At 36.1% G+C, this 18,657-nt stretch overlaps 1 protein-coding gene across 1 annotated transcript; it reads right to left on the reverse strand.

The window, feature by feature from the left end:
- Positions 1-13,667: 13,667 nt before the first annotated feature.
- Positions 13,668-17,600, reverse strand: LOC131159453 (malate synthase, glyoxysomal). The gene is made up of 4 exons (XM_058114379.1): positions 17,103-17,600; positions 16,201-16,526; positions 14,864-15,194; positions 13,668-14,507 (listed from the first exon to the last, which is right to left on the reverse strand). The coding sequence occupies exons 1-4, from the start codon at positions 17,469-17,471 to the stop codon at positions 13,851-13,853; spliced, it is 1,683 nt and encodes a 560-aa protein (XP_057970362.1). The 5' UTR covers positions 17,472-17,600; the 3' UTR covers positions 13,668-13,850.
- Positions 17,601-18,657: the final 1,057 nt, after the last annotated feature.

Consider the following 18,657-nt stretch of genomic DNA (forward strand, 5'->3'; position numbering starts at 1 on the left):
AGGGAATAGGAATTGCATAGTAAGAAGATTCCTCTAGTAAAAGTTCTATGGAGGAATCATGCGATAGAAGAGGCTTCTTAGGAGCTCGAGGAGTAGATTAGACAGAAATATCCGCAATTATTCCAAGAAGTTTAAATGTAATTAGGAAATGTAAGTAAATATGTAGTTTTCTTTTGCAGGTACATGCAATACTTTAGTTAGTATGTGGTATTTTAGTTTTGGGGGAAATTCTTTTGGTCTATGTAATCTCCTAGAACTTGAGTTGTGACCACGGTATTCCTCTACTATAAGTGAGGGTAAGTAATGAAATAAGTAGACCAGTTTGCCTAAGGGATGATAAATTATGTGAATAGTAAGTTTCGAGGACGAAATTTTATAAGGAGGGGAGAATGTGACAACCCGAATAAAAATGGAATTTAAATAATAAAGAGGAAGAGAAATGAAAACAGTAATAGAAGGAGGAAGTCGACTTTGTCGACGAATGCAGGGGATTCGTCAACGAGGGTTTAGAAAATTCATCGATGAATACAAGGGAATCGTCGATGAAGAAATATCAAGAGAGGTTTGAGCCGACTGAATTTCGTTGACCAATTTATTGAAGGATTCGTAGACGAATGAGGTGGCTCGTCGACGAATCCAGTTCTATAAATATGAAAATCCGAATTTTTAAGTTCATTGTTAAGCAAGCTTCTCTCTCTCTCTCTCTCTCTCTCTCTCTCCTCTTCGGTTCTCTCTCTTTCTCTCTCTCTCTCTTCAATTTTGGGCTGGATTTACGCCGGTTCGACGTTCTGAAGTCACCACGACGCTCCTGGGGAAGTTCTCTCCAAATCTATCAGAGCGGATCGTTGGTGAAAGCAATTTGGAAATCATCCCTAAGTTGAGGTAAGACTTTTTAAGCCAAATTTGGTCTTATGGTAGTTATAAGAAATGATGTACACGTAAAAATACTGAAATTTAATACTGAGAGTTTTCAGTTTCAGGGTATTGATCAGGAAATCTAACAGGGGGTAGATCAGGATATTTTAAGGGCTTTCTCAGTAGTCAAGTAAGGGAATAAACTAAAGCAATTATCTTTCACTCAAATTGCTATTATTTATGAGCAAACTATTTTCCTAAAAATATGTATGATATTGAATATTATGGAATTAATGCACATTTGGGGGAAAATATCGTTATTACGTTGAAATATGTATATATGTATGAGATGCCAGAAATCATGATTTTCATAATACAATGTATAGTTTTAGATAGTAAATGTGTGGCATGAATATTATTTTACGTGGAGAAATATTATGATACGAATGCAGTATGATATGAGAAGTTATGAAAGTATACAGTACATTATAATTATGATAAATGCATGATAAAATGATTATTTTCAGAACAACGTATTTATGTATGACATGTTTGGCACGAGGCCGTAATTATGTTATGTTCGGCACGAGGCCGTGATGATGATATGTTCGGCACGAGGCCGTAATTATGTTATGTTCAGCATGAGATCATAATTATGATATGTTCGGCACGAGGCCGTAATGATGTTATATATATATGATCATGTATTATATGTTATCAGAACCCGGATATTAGTTTAGTTCAGTTAAGGGGCTTGGTATCGTAGCTTATAGATCAGATGTTCATGATTAGATTAGTGCTAACCACCCCACGAGGGGGTGGGAGATGGATAGTCGATGTGGCTTTCAGTAGAGTGTGGACGTCCACCTGACAGTCTGGACCAGGGTGTGGTGGGCTCATCGTACTTAACAGACATATTTGACTCGGCAATGGTCGGCCAGCCATTGTCGGGTCCCGCCTTTGGGCTGCACAACCCAATCATGGGGGGTAATACATGACACTAGCTAACTATTCATCTTGGGTATGTTTTCAGTATTATTAGCATAACAAATGTTTACATACGATATGATTTATCAACAATTATGAAAGTATATGATTATTCAGTATATTATGATAAATGTCTACAGATATATGAAATGAACTGTATATGTATAATTACGTTAAATATTCATGTTACCACACAATTGTATTTAGTTTATTTTCCATTACTGAGAAGTGTCTCACCCTCGAACATTAAATGATTTTCAGGAAATCCAGAGAGACCGGCGGGTCAGGGCCGCCGTTGAGTGATTGGAGCTTCCCTACTAGAAGGGTAAGTTTTGAATTAGGTTCGAGAGATTTTTGTTATATGATCCTAGTGTTATTTTGACTTTTTGGAGGTTGTATATAGTAACAATATTTTGATGATATAGTAAACTCTGGTATTATGTTTATGGTTGGGTGTTCGAGATTTTATGCTTATTGCTGCTTAGGTTTCCACTGTGATTGACAGGTGTCCCCGTTACCCACGGGTTTGGGTTGACTTTTTCATTTATTTTGTTACATTATATAATGAGAATTTGAGGTCATTACAGATAGTATAGCCAAGTCGTTGAGAATTTATTGTGATAATTCCGCAGCAGTTTTTTTCTCCAAAAAAGATAAATACTCTAATGGCGCTAAGCATATGCAGCTCAAGTATTTGGCCGTTAAGGAGGAAGTTCAGAAATAGACAGTGCTTATAGAATATATAAGAACTGAGCTCATGATAGCAGATCCTTTAACGAATATTGATATCAATAAAAGTGTTTCTGAACATTATTTCTGTTTACCATCATTTACATAATTATGGAAGATGGATTACTGTTAAATAGAAATGGCCTTTGACAAAGACATTACAGGGACAGTATGGTAACTTCCTATTATGGATCATAATTAAGTAGTTTATTAGTATTGTAGTACATGAAAGGGAAGATGTCGCTCTAATGATATTTACTGCCATGACTCGTGCTAATCGATTGCTTAATTATAATGTTATGTTAATCTCATTGAAAAGTATAACTAAGCTAATGTTTTGTGCACATTATGATTATTTTTTAATCCATATTAATATCATTCATATTGGTCAAGTGGGAGAATGTAGGATTTATATCTCAAAGGATATGTCCCACATGAATGATATGGGTCCCACATGAAGGGTATATGTCCCATATGATAAGGATATGAATGGTTGTATGGGTTAACTAAATGGTTAGTTTATTTAATTTGAGAAATTAATGGTGGAAGTTTGAAGAGATTCCTATACATAAATTAGCCACTTTTATGGGGAGTAGCTGAAAGGGGCATACTAACATTAAGCTAAACTAAGAAAAGAGAGCTAAGAAAGAGAGAATAAGTTAAGCCTATAAGCTGTAACTATATAGGGACTTCTCATAAGCTCTAACTATATATGATGTTAGCTGCAAAGAAAGGTAGGAAGAAAAAAATTGTCCTCTCTCTGTCTCTACTTCTTCAATCATTAGGAGATTCCATAGATTTGGTGGAAGAAGGAAAAAGAAGGAGGAAAAGTGGGAGAAACAATTTCTTCAGATTCTTCGAGTGTTCTTCTCGAACAGCTTGATATTACTGATTCTGGTATGTAAAGTTTATGATTTTTATGATTTATTTATTTTCCACATAAGGGTAAATCGATGTGAAGTTCATGATAATTAAAGATCCTAAAAATAATAGCATCTCAAACTTTCTCAAACTTTTCTTATATGATAATGTGAGGTAAGTAGAGTCCACCACCAATTTGTGGACCCCATAACAAAAAAATGATAAGGAAAAGAGAAGAGAAGATTGAAGAAGGGGATGAATGGTGTAAATTTGGTAAAAAAAAGGGTGACAGTTGTTATTACTCCAATACCGCACAATATTACTATAGTACCGCACAATACTACTACAGTATCGTCCAAGAAGCCATTAATCATATCAATCCATGTCCTGATTTGAGTTTTGTCCAACTGCTCGTACCAATGCAATGGAGCCCCACTTCAACTATTTTGGAAGGATTGGCTGAGAGGCCTATCGTTTGGACTATATGCGCTGGAATTAGTGTAATTCCAAGAGGAGGGTGAATTGGGTATTTAAAATTTTCTGCCTAGGTTCAATTCAAATCAGCAATTAGTATTGTACAACCTAAGGTCTTTCTATGCAATTCCTAAACCCAATACAATATAACTAAGCAGATATTGAAATCAAATACAACAGACTTAGTATTTCTCAATCATTCAAAATATTTAACACATGCATACATTAATAATAAATTTACACAGATGCATACATGTGCAGGTTTTTAAGTGCGGAAAATAAAATAGTGCAAGGAAAGAGAGAACGACACACGATATGTTATTGGAATTTGGCCAATACTGCCTACATCCTCGCCTCAAGCTCACAAGTAAGAGGATTTACTAAGTTGCTCACTTGCGGGTGGAGAGACACCGATTACAACACCCTTTTTTTACTGGGTAAGGGAAACCCTAGGTCAGATTAACATAGCTGACCCCAACCTTTACAACACCTTGTAGGGCGGTGCACCTAGTTCTCTTAATCGGGTCTGAACCAGTCGAGTGCTCTCCTAACCAAGTCTGAGCAATTCTGAACTCTTCACAAGGCGAGAGTCTCCCTCTTCCGACCACACGTCGAGAATACAACAAATAATAATTTTTGTACAAATGAAATGCTTCTATACTAAGCAAATGATGTACAATAATAAGCTCGAAATGCACTCACGTATAATAGGATTTTAAGCTTAATAGAATATATATATATATATGATAACTCTCAAATATGTATATGTACATATATATATATATATATATATATATGTGTGTGTGTGTGTGTGTGTGTGTGTGTGTGTGTGTGTAGTGACTTGAAGAATAAAATTATTTAAATAATAAGAGGGAGAGAAATAGAAATAGAAACAGAAACAGAAGGAGGCTGTAGACTTCGTCGATGAATACAGGGTTTCGTCGACAAGAAAATACCGAGTGAGATTTTTGGCTGCTCTGAATTTAGTTGACGAATACAGGGTTTTGTCGACGAATTTAATGAAAGACTCGTCGACGAGGTAATGTGTCTCGTTGACGAATCTGACCCTATAAATAGCTAAAAATTCGATTTTTATTCACTTTTAACACTTCTCTCTCTCTCTCTTCTACGTCTCTCTCTCACTTCTCTCTTCGTTTCTGGGCCTGTTTCTCACCGGATCAAAGATTTGAGGTTACCACGACCCTCCTGGCAAAGTTTTCTACGAGTCTACCGGAGCGGATCGTTAGGGAAATGAAGTTGGAAATCATCCCTACGTTGAGGTAAGGTTTTTAAGTCAAATTTGATCTTATGGTAGTTATAAGAAATGATGTACATGTTGAAATATTGAAGTTTAGTACTTTGAGTTTTCAGTTTCAGGGTATTGGTCAGGAAATCCTACGGGGGTTAGGCCAGAATATTTTAGGGGCTTTCCAGTAGTCAGGTAAGGGAAATATGCTATGCTAGGTATTTTTAAAATATTATACAGTTTATTAAATGATGAAAATTATGTATTAAAGTATCGTGTGGCTTGTGAATATGAATATAGTACGAATATATGTTTTACGATATTTCAATATTATGATTTTTCGATATTTCAGTGCCATGATTTTATGAATCTCAGTACCATGATTATATGAATATCAGTATTATGATTATGCAGTTTCAGTGTTACGATTATACAGTTCTCAGAATTACAGTACAGTTTATGTAACATCATGGTTATTACAGTTATTTCAGAATCATGGTAAATCAGATATATATATATATATATATATATATATATATATATATATACAGAGATATACTATATGATATCAGACCCTGTTGGACTATGCAGTTACAGAGCACGGTATCGTTGTTACAGATATTATGTTACGTTGTGAGTGCAACCACCTATTTAGATAATACGTGGTAGTAAGTCGATCACCTAGGCCTTTGACGAGAACAGACTCCCCATCCAGATATGGGTTGAGGTGGGCAGATCAACCGATGGAGTATAGTGATTTATTCCTGATTGGCCAGTTAGGGTAAATCCCACCTATGAGCCGCATAACCCTGTCATGAGGGGGTAAGTTATGACACACAGATATCCACAGGGAACATTTTCAGTTACTATTACGTATATACATATATATGGAAACAGGGAATAACTTATGTATGCTAGAAGTACTTTTAATAATAACCTACAACACTGTTATGTTAAGCAACATGGAAAGGGTGGTGCATTTTATTAATTGTATTGTACTTACGTATCCAGTTATACATGATTTTATGGAAACAGATTTTCATAGTATAGTAACTCATTTGCCACACACTAGTAATAACATATTTCGTCTTACTGAGCGTTGACTCATCCCAGTATTGAATTATTTTTCAGGTGATCCAAGTAGGCGAGCAGATCAGGTTCGTAGATAGAGGGGCTCTAGTAGTGCCTTGTCAGTAGAGAGTGAGTATATTTTTGGGAATGTTTTTGTATACCCTAACATTGTTGAGGGCATTTTGGGAAACAGTGATATGTGTACATTTTGGGAAACATGTAGTACTCTGGTATTGGTTTTTGTATTGTGTATATATTTACATATGGATATGTTTATTCAGTTTCTACTTCTTGCTGCTTAGGTTAATGATTGGGTTTACCCCCAGTATGGTATCAGAGTATGTATAATATCATAATATTAAAAAAAAATCAGTTTATTAAATAGGTCGTTACAGTGTGTGTGTGTGTGAGAGAGAGAGAGAGAGAGAAAGAGAGAGAGAGAGAGAGAGAGAGAGAGAGAGAGAGAGTATAATGAAATGATCTTTGAATCAAGATATATTATAATCACTAAGCGGATTTACAAAGATTTTGAGAACCCAAATAATATCTCAAAAAAACATTTTTAAAATCTGAAGTATAAGAGATATTTGGGATTTAAAAATAAGATATGATTTTGTAACTCTTTAGAAATCTAGAAATAAAAAATAAAAACTAGTATTTGCAACAACAAAAAATCTTTATTCTCTACTTTTCATAATACACATATTTTAAAAAGTTTTAAATAACTTGAAAATTTTATAATTCTTTTAAAAATAAAAAATAAAAAATAATTTATTTTTCAAAATAAAAAATAAAAAATGATAACTATTTTTTCACGACTGAAAAAAAAACCCTTAATTTTTACTTGTGGAAAGTACATTTTAAATTATAAAAATATTCTTAGAGTGGTTAAAATAGAATGTCACATTGATTTGGTCTTTTAAATTCATTAATGTTGAGAAACTTAAGTCTAAAATTGATTGAGAATTTTACTGATATTTTAACTTAAATAACTGAAAATACAAAAAAAGACATGTTAGAAAAATATTAAAATGAGAAATAATAATTACTTAACTTTTCTTGCACTATGTGAAAGTTGAAATTGAAAATATGTTTGGAAAATGGATGATTTTTCTAATTTAAAAAAAATTAAAATATTATAGGTTATTTCATTCTAAATTTTTTAAAAATTTTAGGTAATTTTAAATTTAAGTTATAATTTTTTATTATTTTATTAAAAAAATTATATACATGATTATTTAATTTAGCAATTAATAAAGCCAAACTGGCCCTTGCTGTTGAAACCCTGGACTCTTGCGCCTTTTCTGACATTTCTTCTCCGATCATCTGCCCCATTCCAATTCGATATGAACCACAGGTAATAATCATTTGTCATTATGCGATCGCATTAGTTTTTGGTGCACCACACGCCGTGGTAACTTCCCTGCAATTGTTTTTTTTTTTTTTCTTCTAGAATTTGTAGATTTTCCTATCTCCCCATGTGAATTATTTTTTATTTATTTATTTTTTGTCATTTAGAGCTATCGGAGAAGCTTAATTGCTCAATCGTTTCGAAATCTTCTCGCCTTTCCTTTGCTGATTGATGGGGTATGATTCTTCGACTCTAAATGTACTTCGCGTTTGCAAATCTGTTTTGTATTTTCTTCTGTTGCTAATTTAAGCTGTTTCAAATTTTTCTATTTTTTTAGATAAAAATTATCTGTTTTTTCTTTCCCCTGTTTCGTGAATAATTAAATGTTCAATTATTTTCGAAGGAGCCAACAGAAAAATATAGTTGGAAATGTTGTTTTTTTTGTCCCACATTGGTAGAATACTTCCACCTTAGTATAAAAGGTGGTTTTGAATTTTTTATATTATTTGTCCCACATTGGAGAGAAGTGTTTTTTAGACTTAAGGTTGAAGCTATATAAAAAGCTCAACTCTTCATTTGTAAAACACACCTCAAAATTGTACTTTGTCAAGAAGTAGTGGATTCATCATCGGCGCTCGAGGACGTAGGTAATTCTATACCAAACCTTGTAAATTTCTTGTCTTATTCTTTTTATTGCTTTATTATTAGTTTCTACATTACTTTAATTTCTTTTATATTCAATAGCAATAGTTGTAGTATTGGTGTTTGGCACAAGTGGGGTGCCCCGCACAACAATTTGTATCAGAGCTAGGTTGAATAGTGTTGATACGGAGGTGTTCCTCTGTTAGGATCCTTGATTCCACGTTTGATGCCTAAGAAAGACCTTGTCTAAGCGAGTGCTCAGAGACCATTGCGGCTTAGTCGCTCCCTGGGGGTCGGCCTGGTCAAAGTGGAATTTCATAGCATAAAATAGAGTAGACACAGTTGGTACGTACTATTCATCCTAGGCCTTTTGTTTTGTTGGTTGCTATTGAATATATAGAAGATGGCAGAAACTAGTGCAGCAGTAGAAGAAACTCTATCCACACGAACTCCAACCCCTTCGGCTTCAACATCATCATCGAAGACGATAGCTAATGCTCGGTTTGAGGTGGAGAAATTTGATGGTACCAATAATTTTGGTATGTGGCAATGTGAGGTGATGGACATCTTGTATCAACAAGAACTAGATATTGCTTTGGATGATAAACCGGTAGATATGGGTGACAGAGATTGGGAAAAGATCAATCATCAGGCATGTGGTACGATTCGTCTGTGTCTCGCAAAAAATCAGAAATATTGTGTTATGAGGGAGACATCTGCAAAGAAATTGTGGAAGACATTGGAAGATACATTTATGACCAAGAGTCTAGAAAATCGGCTCTATTTGAAAAAGAAATTGTTTTACTTCCAATATCAACCAGGTATTTCGATTAATGACCACATAAATCCTTTCAATAAAATTTTGGCCGATTTGTTAAATTTGGATGAAAAGGTGAAAGATGAGGATAAAACCATATTGTTACTGAATTCTCTCCCTAATGAGTATGAACATTTGACCACCACTTTATTGTATGGGAAAGATAAAGTTACTTATGATGCTGTTTGTACTGCATTGATTAGTACTGAATGCAGAAAGAAGGATCAGAGGGTCCACAAGGAAACAGCAGAAGCACTAACAATAAGGGGACGTTCTCAGAGTCATATACCTGGAAGGAAGAGTAAATCTCATGGGAGGAGTAAATCTCGTGAGAGACCTGCTAAAGATAAATGCGCCTTTTGTCGTGAGAGAGGGCATTGGAAGAAAGATTGCCCTAAATTACAGCAGAAAAATAATGGCAAAGCACATTCTAATGCCAATATAGCCAATGATGATGGAAGTGAGTCAGATTTTTCTCTTGTTGGAACATCTTCGTCACATTATATTGGTGAGTGAATTTTGGATTCTGGTTGTTCCTATCACATGTGTCCCAATAGGGAATGGTTTTCTAATTTTAAAGAATTAGATGGTGGGGTTGTTTTTATGGGAAATGATAATACTTGTAAAACAACTGGAATAGGATCAATACAGTTGAAATGTCAAGATGGAACTATTAATATCTTGACTGATGTTAGGTATGTTCCAAGCCTAAAGAAGAATCTGATTTCATTGAGTGCCTTAGAATCTAAAGGGTTCACTATCACTTTGAAAGATGGAACCTTAAAGATTAAATCAGGTGCACTGGTGGTGATGAAAGGAATAAGGAAAAATAACTTGTATTATTTACAAGGTAGTACAGTTATTGGCTCAGCAGCTGTTGTTTTTGAGAAAGATGCAGGTTTAGATACAACCGATTTATGGCATATGCGATTAGCACATGCAGGAGAAAAATCTTTGCAATAATTAGCTAAGCGAGGTTTGTTAAAAGGTGCAAAGGTGTGCAAACTTGAATTTTGTGAGCATTGCATTCTAGGAAAACAAACTAGAGTGAAATTTGGCACAGCAATCCCCCAGACTGAAGGTATTTTAGACTACATCCATACAGATGTATGGGGGCCCACAAAAATGGCTTTGTTGGGTGGTATGCATTATTTTGTCACTTTTGTTGATGATTTTTCTAGAAGAGTTTGGGTGTATTCTATGAAGCATAAAAATGAAGTGTGTCATATTTTTCTTAAGTGGAAAAAATTAGTTGAAACTCAAACTGGCAAAAAGATTAAACGGCTCAGATCAGATAATGGTGGTGAATACACAAGTGACCCGTTTATGAAGATATGTCAGGATGAAGGTATTGCTCGACACTTCACAGTTCGAAATACACCACAGCAGAATGGGGTGGTAGAGCGTATGAATCGGACTTTGCTGGAGAAAGTTCGATGTATGTTGTCTAATGCTGGGTTAGACAAAAGGTTTTGGGCCGAGGCTGTTAAATATGCGTGTCATCTCATCAATCGTCTACCATCATCTGCAATAGGGGGAAAAACACCCTATGAAGTATGGTCTAGAAAGCCTGCTAGTGATTATGATTCTTTACATGTATTTGGTACTATGGCTTATTATCATGTTAAAGAATCTAAGTTAGACCCAAGAGCCAAGAAAGTAATATTCTTGGGGATAAGTGCAGGAGTCAAAGGATACCGTCTTTGGTGTCTAGAGACGAAAAAAATGATTTTAAGTAGAGATGTAACTTTTGATGAACTTGCGATGATGAAGAAAACAATACGCAAGGAGTCACGAGTTGAAGAGAAGACCATTGGTACTCAACAACAGGTGGAGGTTGAGACAATTTTGGGAAACCCAGTGAGAAATGAGACTACACAAGGTAACTCTCCAGTTACGGTGGGGAATAGTGTACAAGAAGAGGAGATTTCAATTCGAGAATCTTCACAGCAACAAGAATCAATTGTTTCTCAAAGGCCAAGACGAGAAATTCGAAAACCTGCTCAGTATACTGATATGGTGGCCTATGCACTTCCAGTTGTGGATGATAATGTTCCTTACACTTTCAAAGAAGCAATAAGGAACTCTGAATCAGACAAGTGGAAAAAAGCAATGGATGAAGAAATGCAGTCTCTTCATCAGAATCAGACTTGGGAGCTAGCCCAACTGCCTAAGGGTAAGAAAGCAATTGGTTGTAAATGGGTTTATGTAAAGAAAGAAGGATTTCCAGATGCAAATAATGTTCGCTTCAAAGCTAGATTGGTAGCTAAGGGCTACGCACAGAAGGAAGGCATTGATCATAATAAGGTATTTTCTCCAGTTGTTAAACATTCTTCCATTTGAATTTTGTTGGCTTTGGTAGTACAATTTGATCTTGAACTAGTTCAACTCGATGTAAAAACTGTATTTTTACATGGTGATTTGGAAGAGGAAATCTATATGACTCAGCCAGATGGATTTCAGGTTGCTGGAAAAGAAAATTGGGTATGTAAACTGGGTAAATCGTTGTATGGTTTAAAACAGTCTCCAAGACAGTGGTACAAACGATTTCATCAGTTTATAATGGGTCAGAAGTACATAAGAAATAAACATGATCATTGTGTTTATTTTCACAGACTACAAAATAGATCTTTTACATATTTACTCTTGTATGTTGATGATATGTTGTTAGCTTCAAAGAATAGGGAAGAAATCAACAAATTGAAAAGTCAGTTAAATCAAGAGTTTGAGATGAAAGATCTTAGTGAAGCAAAGAAGAGACTTGGCATGGAGATTCGCAGAGACAGAATGAGAGGAAGAGTTAATTTGTCTCATAAACAGTATTTGAAGAAGGTAGTACAGAGTTTTGGCATATCTGAGCAGTCAAAACCAGTAAGCACTCCTCTTGCTCCTCATTTCAAACTTAGTACTGCTTTATCTCCTAAATCAGATAAGGAACATAAGTATATGTCACAGGTTCCTTATGCAAGTGCTGTTGGTAGTCTAATGTATGCAATGGTTTGTACTAGACCTGATATTTCACAAGCTGTTAGTATGGTGAGCAGGTATATGCATGATCCGGGTAAAGGACATTGGCAAGTTGTGAAATGGATTTTGAGATATATTATGAATACGATTGATATTGGTATAGTATTTGAGAAAAATAATACTATTGAACAACGTGTTGTTGGATATGTGGATTCGGATTTTGCAGGTGATTTGGATAAACGTCGATCAACTACTGGATATATTTTTACATTTGCAAATGGTCCAGTGAGTTGGAGGTCTACCTTACAGTCTACCATTGCCTTGTGTACAACAGAAGCAGAGTACATGGCAGCTTCAGAGGCTGTTAAGGAAACTATTTGGTCGCAGGGTTTACTTGAAAATTTGGGAGTTGTACAGAAGCACATTGTCGTGTTCTGTGATAGTCAAAGTGCTATTCATTTGGCAAAGAACCAAGTCTACCATGCACGAACGAAGCATATCGACGTTTGGTTTCATTTTATGCGGGATATTATTGATGGAGGCAAGATACTTCTTCAGAAGATTGTTACAATTGAAAATCCCGCAGATATGTTGACCAAGATTGTGACAACAATCAAGTTCAAACATTGTTTGGACTTAATCAATATCCTACAAATCTGAGTATTTTTGGAAGGCGCAGATGATGTGGAACTCCAAAAAATGTTGATGATTGAAAATTTTGTTGAATTTATCGTCAAGGTGGAGATTTGTTGTTTTTTTGTCCCACATTGGTAGAATACTTCCACCTTAGTATAAAAGGTGGTTTTGAATTTTTTATATTATTTGTCCCACATTGGAGAGAAGTGTTTTTTAGACTTAAGGTTGAAGCTATATAAAAAGCTCAACTCTTCATTTGTAAAACACACCTCAAAGTTGTACTTTGTCAAGAAGTAGTGGATTCATCATCGGCGCCCGAGGACGTAGGTAATTCTATACCGAACCTCGTAAATTTCTTATCTTATTTTTTTTATTGCTTTATTATTAGTTTCTGCATTGCTTTAATTTCTTTTATATTCAATAGCAATAGTTGTAGTATTGGTGTTTGGCACAAGTGGGGTGCCCGGCACAACAGGAAATTCTTGAAGATATATTTCATATGTCAAGGCTTAAGTTGTCAAATTCCCACGCATCACATTTTTCATTGGGCATATATGTTTGGAAATTCACATCCTTTACTGACAGTGATTTAATCAGATATTACACGCAACCAAATTTGGCATATTGTACTGTATAGTTTCAAGCAACGCCACAGTACAAGAACTATTCGTTCACAACAACTATTTATTTAGTTTGAGTTGGTTATTTTTACTAAGAACTCATTTCCTATTGATCCATGCTTCCCTTCTGTTTGGGAGAGATCTTAGATTTGAATTTGTGTGGATTTAATAAAAATATAATATAAAATTATATTAAATTTTGTATAAACGCATCCAAATCCAAATTGAAGGCTCGAAATCCATGCTTCCATACTCAGCGTTAGACTACTTTACCTCCAACATGTGTTTGTTAACTAGTTAATTAAGCAATAGCTTGTTATGATTTGACATCTTTAGTTTAGTTAGCAAACACACACACATACACTGGTGCATACAATTATTTATTTATTTATTTTGAGTGAATCTTCTCCATTTTGTAGGGATAAAGACTTAAAAGTCACAATTTCGATATTTTATTACCATTTTATTACAGTAACAGTAGAGGGAACAACACGAGACAAACGCCAAGCACAAAAATCGTAACAGCTGATAGTAGCAAGTATGACTCTACTTGATAACACACATCATATGGGTTCCCAATTGATATGACCATCCTCAGATCCTAGATGAGCCCTTAGGGTGATGCATAACAATCTGGTCATAAGCACCAAGCGTGAGAAAGTCATCCAGTTCTGGTGCTGTGCACTGCATGGTGAAAATCCTGCAAGCCTCTTTATACATTCCCTTCTTAAACCTCTCTTTACCAACCTCTTTCTCAATCCGAACCATCTCCTCCTCCACCACTCTCCCAAACAGCTCCAACCCCACCCTCACCCCAAGCCCATCCCCGTCCAGTTCTGCCCCATACTTCAGCCACTGCCAGTTCTGAACCCTGCTTATCTCAGCTGTTGCTGCATCCTCCATGAGGTTGTACAAAGGCACTGACCCGGTTCCAGTTAACCAGGCTGCCAGGTATTGGATCCCAACTCGGGTATTTAGCCGGAGACCTTCCATGGTTCGAACCCCTCTTGGTCGCTGCAGGAGGTCTTCTTGAGTTAAGTTAGCTGCGTCATCCCGCCTCACGGTTTGGATTTGGTTAGGAGCTTCGCCCATGGTGGCCATGAAGACTTCGGTGATTGCTGGGATCAGACCCGGATGCGCTGCCCATGTCCCATCGTGCCCTGCCTTCACCTCCCTCAGCTTGTCCTTCCTCACCAGCTCTAGTGCTGCTTCATTTGCTGCTGGATCATCTCTGATTGGAATCTGAGCTGCCTGCAGTTCAAGAGTAATGGTAGAAATTTAGTTATTCCAAGCATGTTAGCTAAGTTACCTAGGTAAAATTGGTAGAATTGAACTTCAAAGTTTGTGTTCTTTGTTCTGACTGTAAAAAGTAAACAAACGCCACGAGATAAAAGAAGACGAGGTGGAAATTAAACTTCATTATGCCAAGTATATGAGCATTTACTGTCTAGATAGGTAGCACCAATCTGTTCATATGGTTATTTCAAACTTTCATCCTCAAAGCTGTGTAGAATTTGACAAAACTCAATCTAGCTTTTGAACTAATTGTAGAAAAAAAAAAGTAAACAAAACCTACAATACAAAAGTAGGAAGAAATAGGCACATACCATGCCACCCATGGCATGCACACCGCGTCGATGGCAGGTTCGGATGAGGAGGTCTGAGTAACTCCGCATGAAGTGTTGGGTCATGCCAACCTGAACCCTGTCTGGCAGCAGGCGATCAGGATGAGCCTGGAAAGTCTTCACATAGCTGAAAATGTAATCCCATCTCCCACAGTTTAACCCTACAGAATGATCCCTCAGCTCGTATAGGATTTCATCCATTTGGAAAACAGCCGGAAGTGTTTCAATCAGAACAGTAGCCCTGATGCTTCCTTTCTCTATACCAGCCTTCTTCTCTGCCCTCTCAAACACAGAGTTCCATATTCTGGCCTCCCTGAAATTTATAATAACATAAAGTTTTGAATACTAAGTGATCATGATATTTTCCCTGATATGAATAGATTTTTCATTGTTAAGTGGCTAAGCAGGGTCATAAGTAGATATATAAAAATTATAGGCTGAGGTTTTATTCCCTTTTTAAGGTGGATGAGGGTGGGGTAAAAGGGGTTGCAGGGTAATATTTTTTAGGAAGAAAGGGGAGGAAAACAATTTCATGTAAATAAAAATAACAAAAGGGGGTTAAGTACAAATTTTTTAAAAAAATTTATGGGACAATCATCATCTCTGTCACCGCCTCCTCTGATTATGCTGTCAATGCTCTTTTTAATTTCTATATGTTCATATGGATATGTGCATGCATATATTTACACATTCACCCACATCTATACATCTATTTACATGAAGTTCATTCTTTTACAAAATAGTGAAAATACGTTAATTAGTGCATTAATATTAGAGAATTTATTTTATTCTAGTTATATGTATATTGGCAAGGTTTCTATTTGGAGAAAATATTTCTCAAACACAGTTCACATTCAACTTAGTTGGGGCACCCACCTCTACTAGAATCAATAAAAAAAGGGAAAAAGAAGGATCCTATTCCTCTATGCCCTTACTTTTCTGTCGGAAAAAATTCAGTTTGGCAATTATTTGTACAATTTTTTTTCATGCATCAAAGACATATTTATGTCTGTACTGACACAAAGTATTAGGCTATTGAATATACAATCCCTAATTTTCCTTACAAATCTAATACAAATATTTCTTCAAAAAGAAATTATATTACTACCTTGTTTGGGAGATCAGAAATTGGCCTTAGATTTGGATTTGCATGATTTAAACAAATTGCATTACAAAATCGTGTCAAACTTTGTTCAAACCTACACAAATTCAAATACAAAACCCGACTTCCATGCTCCCAAACACAGCTTAAGTGTTCATGTATGTATGTGTGTGTGATAAATAAGATTTGGGGGTTGGGACAGCTCATTAATCAGTACCTTGAATGCTCCATTTTAGGGAGATAGAAGAAAGGCCCAGACCCAGCACCCTGAGTTCTGCGGAATGCTGCATGGTTGTGGTAAAAATAAAGCCCAAAATCCACGAGGCAACCACTTGCAGGCTCACCATCGATGAGGATGTGGGCCTCAGGTAGGTGCCAGCCCCTGGGCCGGACGAAGAGCTTGGCTGTCTGGTCATTGAGCTTGTACACCCTTTTTCTTGCTTCATCATGGAAGCTTATGGTGCCATCCACAGCATCCTTCAGGTTCACTTGCCCACTCATCAGGTTTTCCCAGTTTGGTGACAGCGCATCTTCAAAGTCGGCCTATAAATGATATTACAACCACAAAACTTTCAGGTATTGTCTATTTTTCATTGGCATAGTAGGAATTTTTAATTTTCTCAAATTTGAAAAAAAAAAGTAATCATATTACTATTTTACTATTATATCCCTTTAGTTAGTAAATGTAATGAACAGCCATAGGGGCATTTTAGGAATTTTGAAAATGAGAACTGGATGTAATCACTAAAAAAGGAATACCTTTATAGTTTGCCGATATTGGTAACCATAATTTTAGGTAATTTACCATAATTGCTTGTCATTTTCGTGGATGTTTAATTTAATCACCATTGTGATCTGGGAGGGATCATGGAAGAATTCTGTTTGACTTGAAGGTTATTTGTTTAAGATTTCAGTGACAAAGTTACGCTTACCTTTGTTTGGAAGCTTCAAGTTTGGATTATGAATTTGAGTTTGTGTGAATTTGAAAACCTGTATTGAGTTTCTTCCGAATTGCTCAAAATCCATAATCTCAATACAACCTTCTAAAGCCACGAGGATTTATTTATTTTTGATGAAAGTAATAGATGAATATTGAACAAACAAACTACCATTCCTTACCATGAAAACTTTGGCTCCAGAGTTGAGCGCATTAATGATCATCTTCCTTTCCACCGGACCGGTAATCTCCACCCTCCGGTCAGCCACAGCCGGCGGCACCGGTGCACACACCCACTCCCCTTCCCTCACATACTTTGTTGCTGGATCAAACCCGGGCGCTGCTCCCTGATTGTACCTCCTCTTTGCCTCTCTTCGACAATCCATTGCGTACTTGACATGGTTCCAGAACTCCCGGTGCAACTCTGCCACGAACCCTAAAGCATCCTTTGTGAGGATCCTCGCAAACTCCTCATCGTATCGACCCCGAATGTCAACTCCATTGGGAGCGTCGTAGACGGAGGGGAAGTTAGTCTTTGGCAGTCGCATCATCTTCTTTCTTTATTTCTTGTTCTGTGCTTGGTTGAGTCGGTGAATGCAAGTATTTGCATATGATTGCTGTGTGTTGTATTAATATTAGGAGGAGTGGGGGAAAGGTGGAGGTGGAAATGGATAGGTACTAAGGAGAGAGTTATCCTTAGGAGTCTATATATAGAGAGTGCATGGCATTTTCTGCCTGAGATGATGAACTTTGGGTGGCATAATTGATGGGCTTCTTACGTAATTGGTGCATCCCCCCCCCCCCCCGCCCCTCTCTCTCTCTCTCTCTCTCTCTCTCTCTCTCTCTCTCTCTCTCTCTCTCTCTCTCTCTCTCTCTGTTTTTTTAAAAGTTTGTGTCCATGTTTTTGCCTCGAGAGAAGGTGCAGTCTGTTAGGATATGGTGAGGGCCTATGTAAGCCATGTTGACATGAGTTGGTGTATTTATTTTTTTATTTATTTTTAATCATTTTAGGCCTTTTGATGTCACTCTTATATTAAAGTCCCCTCTCTTTTTCTCTCTTTGGATTTCAAAGATAATCGATCATAACATTTGAATACTAAACGGTTCTTTGGTAGACATTCAAATGTTAGAATATGAAAATTTTCATGCTATACATTTGGAGGTTTAATCTTTGTTGAAGAGTGAGAAGGCTCAAAGGGATACAGAATAAGACATGAGCTATATTCCGTTCTCTTCTCCTGATTGTTGTGTAGTTTTACCCAACCCTGCACATTCAAGTTAAGACACTTGATGAGAAAATACAATATTAGTAGCCGGAAAGTAAAATTTAATTTATATTAAGGCAGTGTTTGGAAGTATTGAGGGGTTGGATTTGAATTTACATTGATTTGAAAGAAATTCACTTCAATTTGATATTACGTTTGTCTAAATTTGCTTAATTTTAATTTAGTATTTGAATCTTATACTCTCAAATACCGAGTAAAAGTTTCTTTAAGAAAGCAATGACAATACTAAACTTTGTTGTTAAAATAAAATTTATATTGAACTTTATTTTCCTTTCAAATGTATTGAAATGTGTTCTTCATGCAAAGAGATCATAGTTCTATACCTAGAAGTTTGACAATTTCTTTTTAATTTTACTGCCCTATTTTCCCCATTGCGATTATTTAACCTCCCTTATACCTTCTTCAAAACAAACATAGCTATCAAATTACAATTAGGGCTAAAGTAAATCTT

This window comes from Malania oleifera, chromosome 7, assembly GCF_029873635.1.
Source record: "Malania oleifera isolate guangnan ecotype guangnan chromosome 7, ASM2987363v1, whole genome shotgun sequence".
NCBI lineage: Eukaryota > Viridiplantae > Streptophyta > Magnoliopsida > Santalales > Ximeniaceae > Malania > Malania oleifera.

What these genes read in the sequence shown, in the direction of transcription:
- LOC131159453 (XM_058114379.1), bottom strand. Translation starts at nt 17,471, where the DNA reads ATGATGCGACTGCCAAAGACTAACTTCCCCTCCGTCTACGACGCTCCC. An exon ending in CTGGAGCCAAAGTTTTCATG is followed by an intron (nt 16,527 to 17,102) that starts GTAAGGAATGGT and finishes TATCATTTATAG; the next exon opens with GCCGACTTTGAAGATGCGCT. An exon ending in CCTAAAATGGAGCATTCAAG is followed by an intron (nt 15,195 to 16,200) that starts GTACTGATTAAT and finishes TATAAATTTCAG; the next exon opens with GGAGGCCAGAATATGGAACT.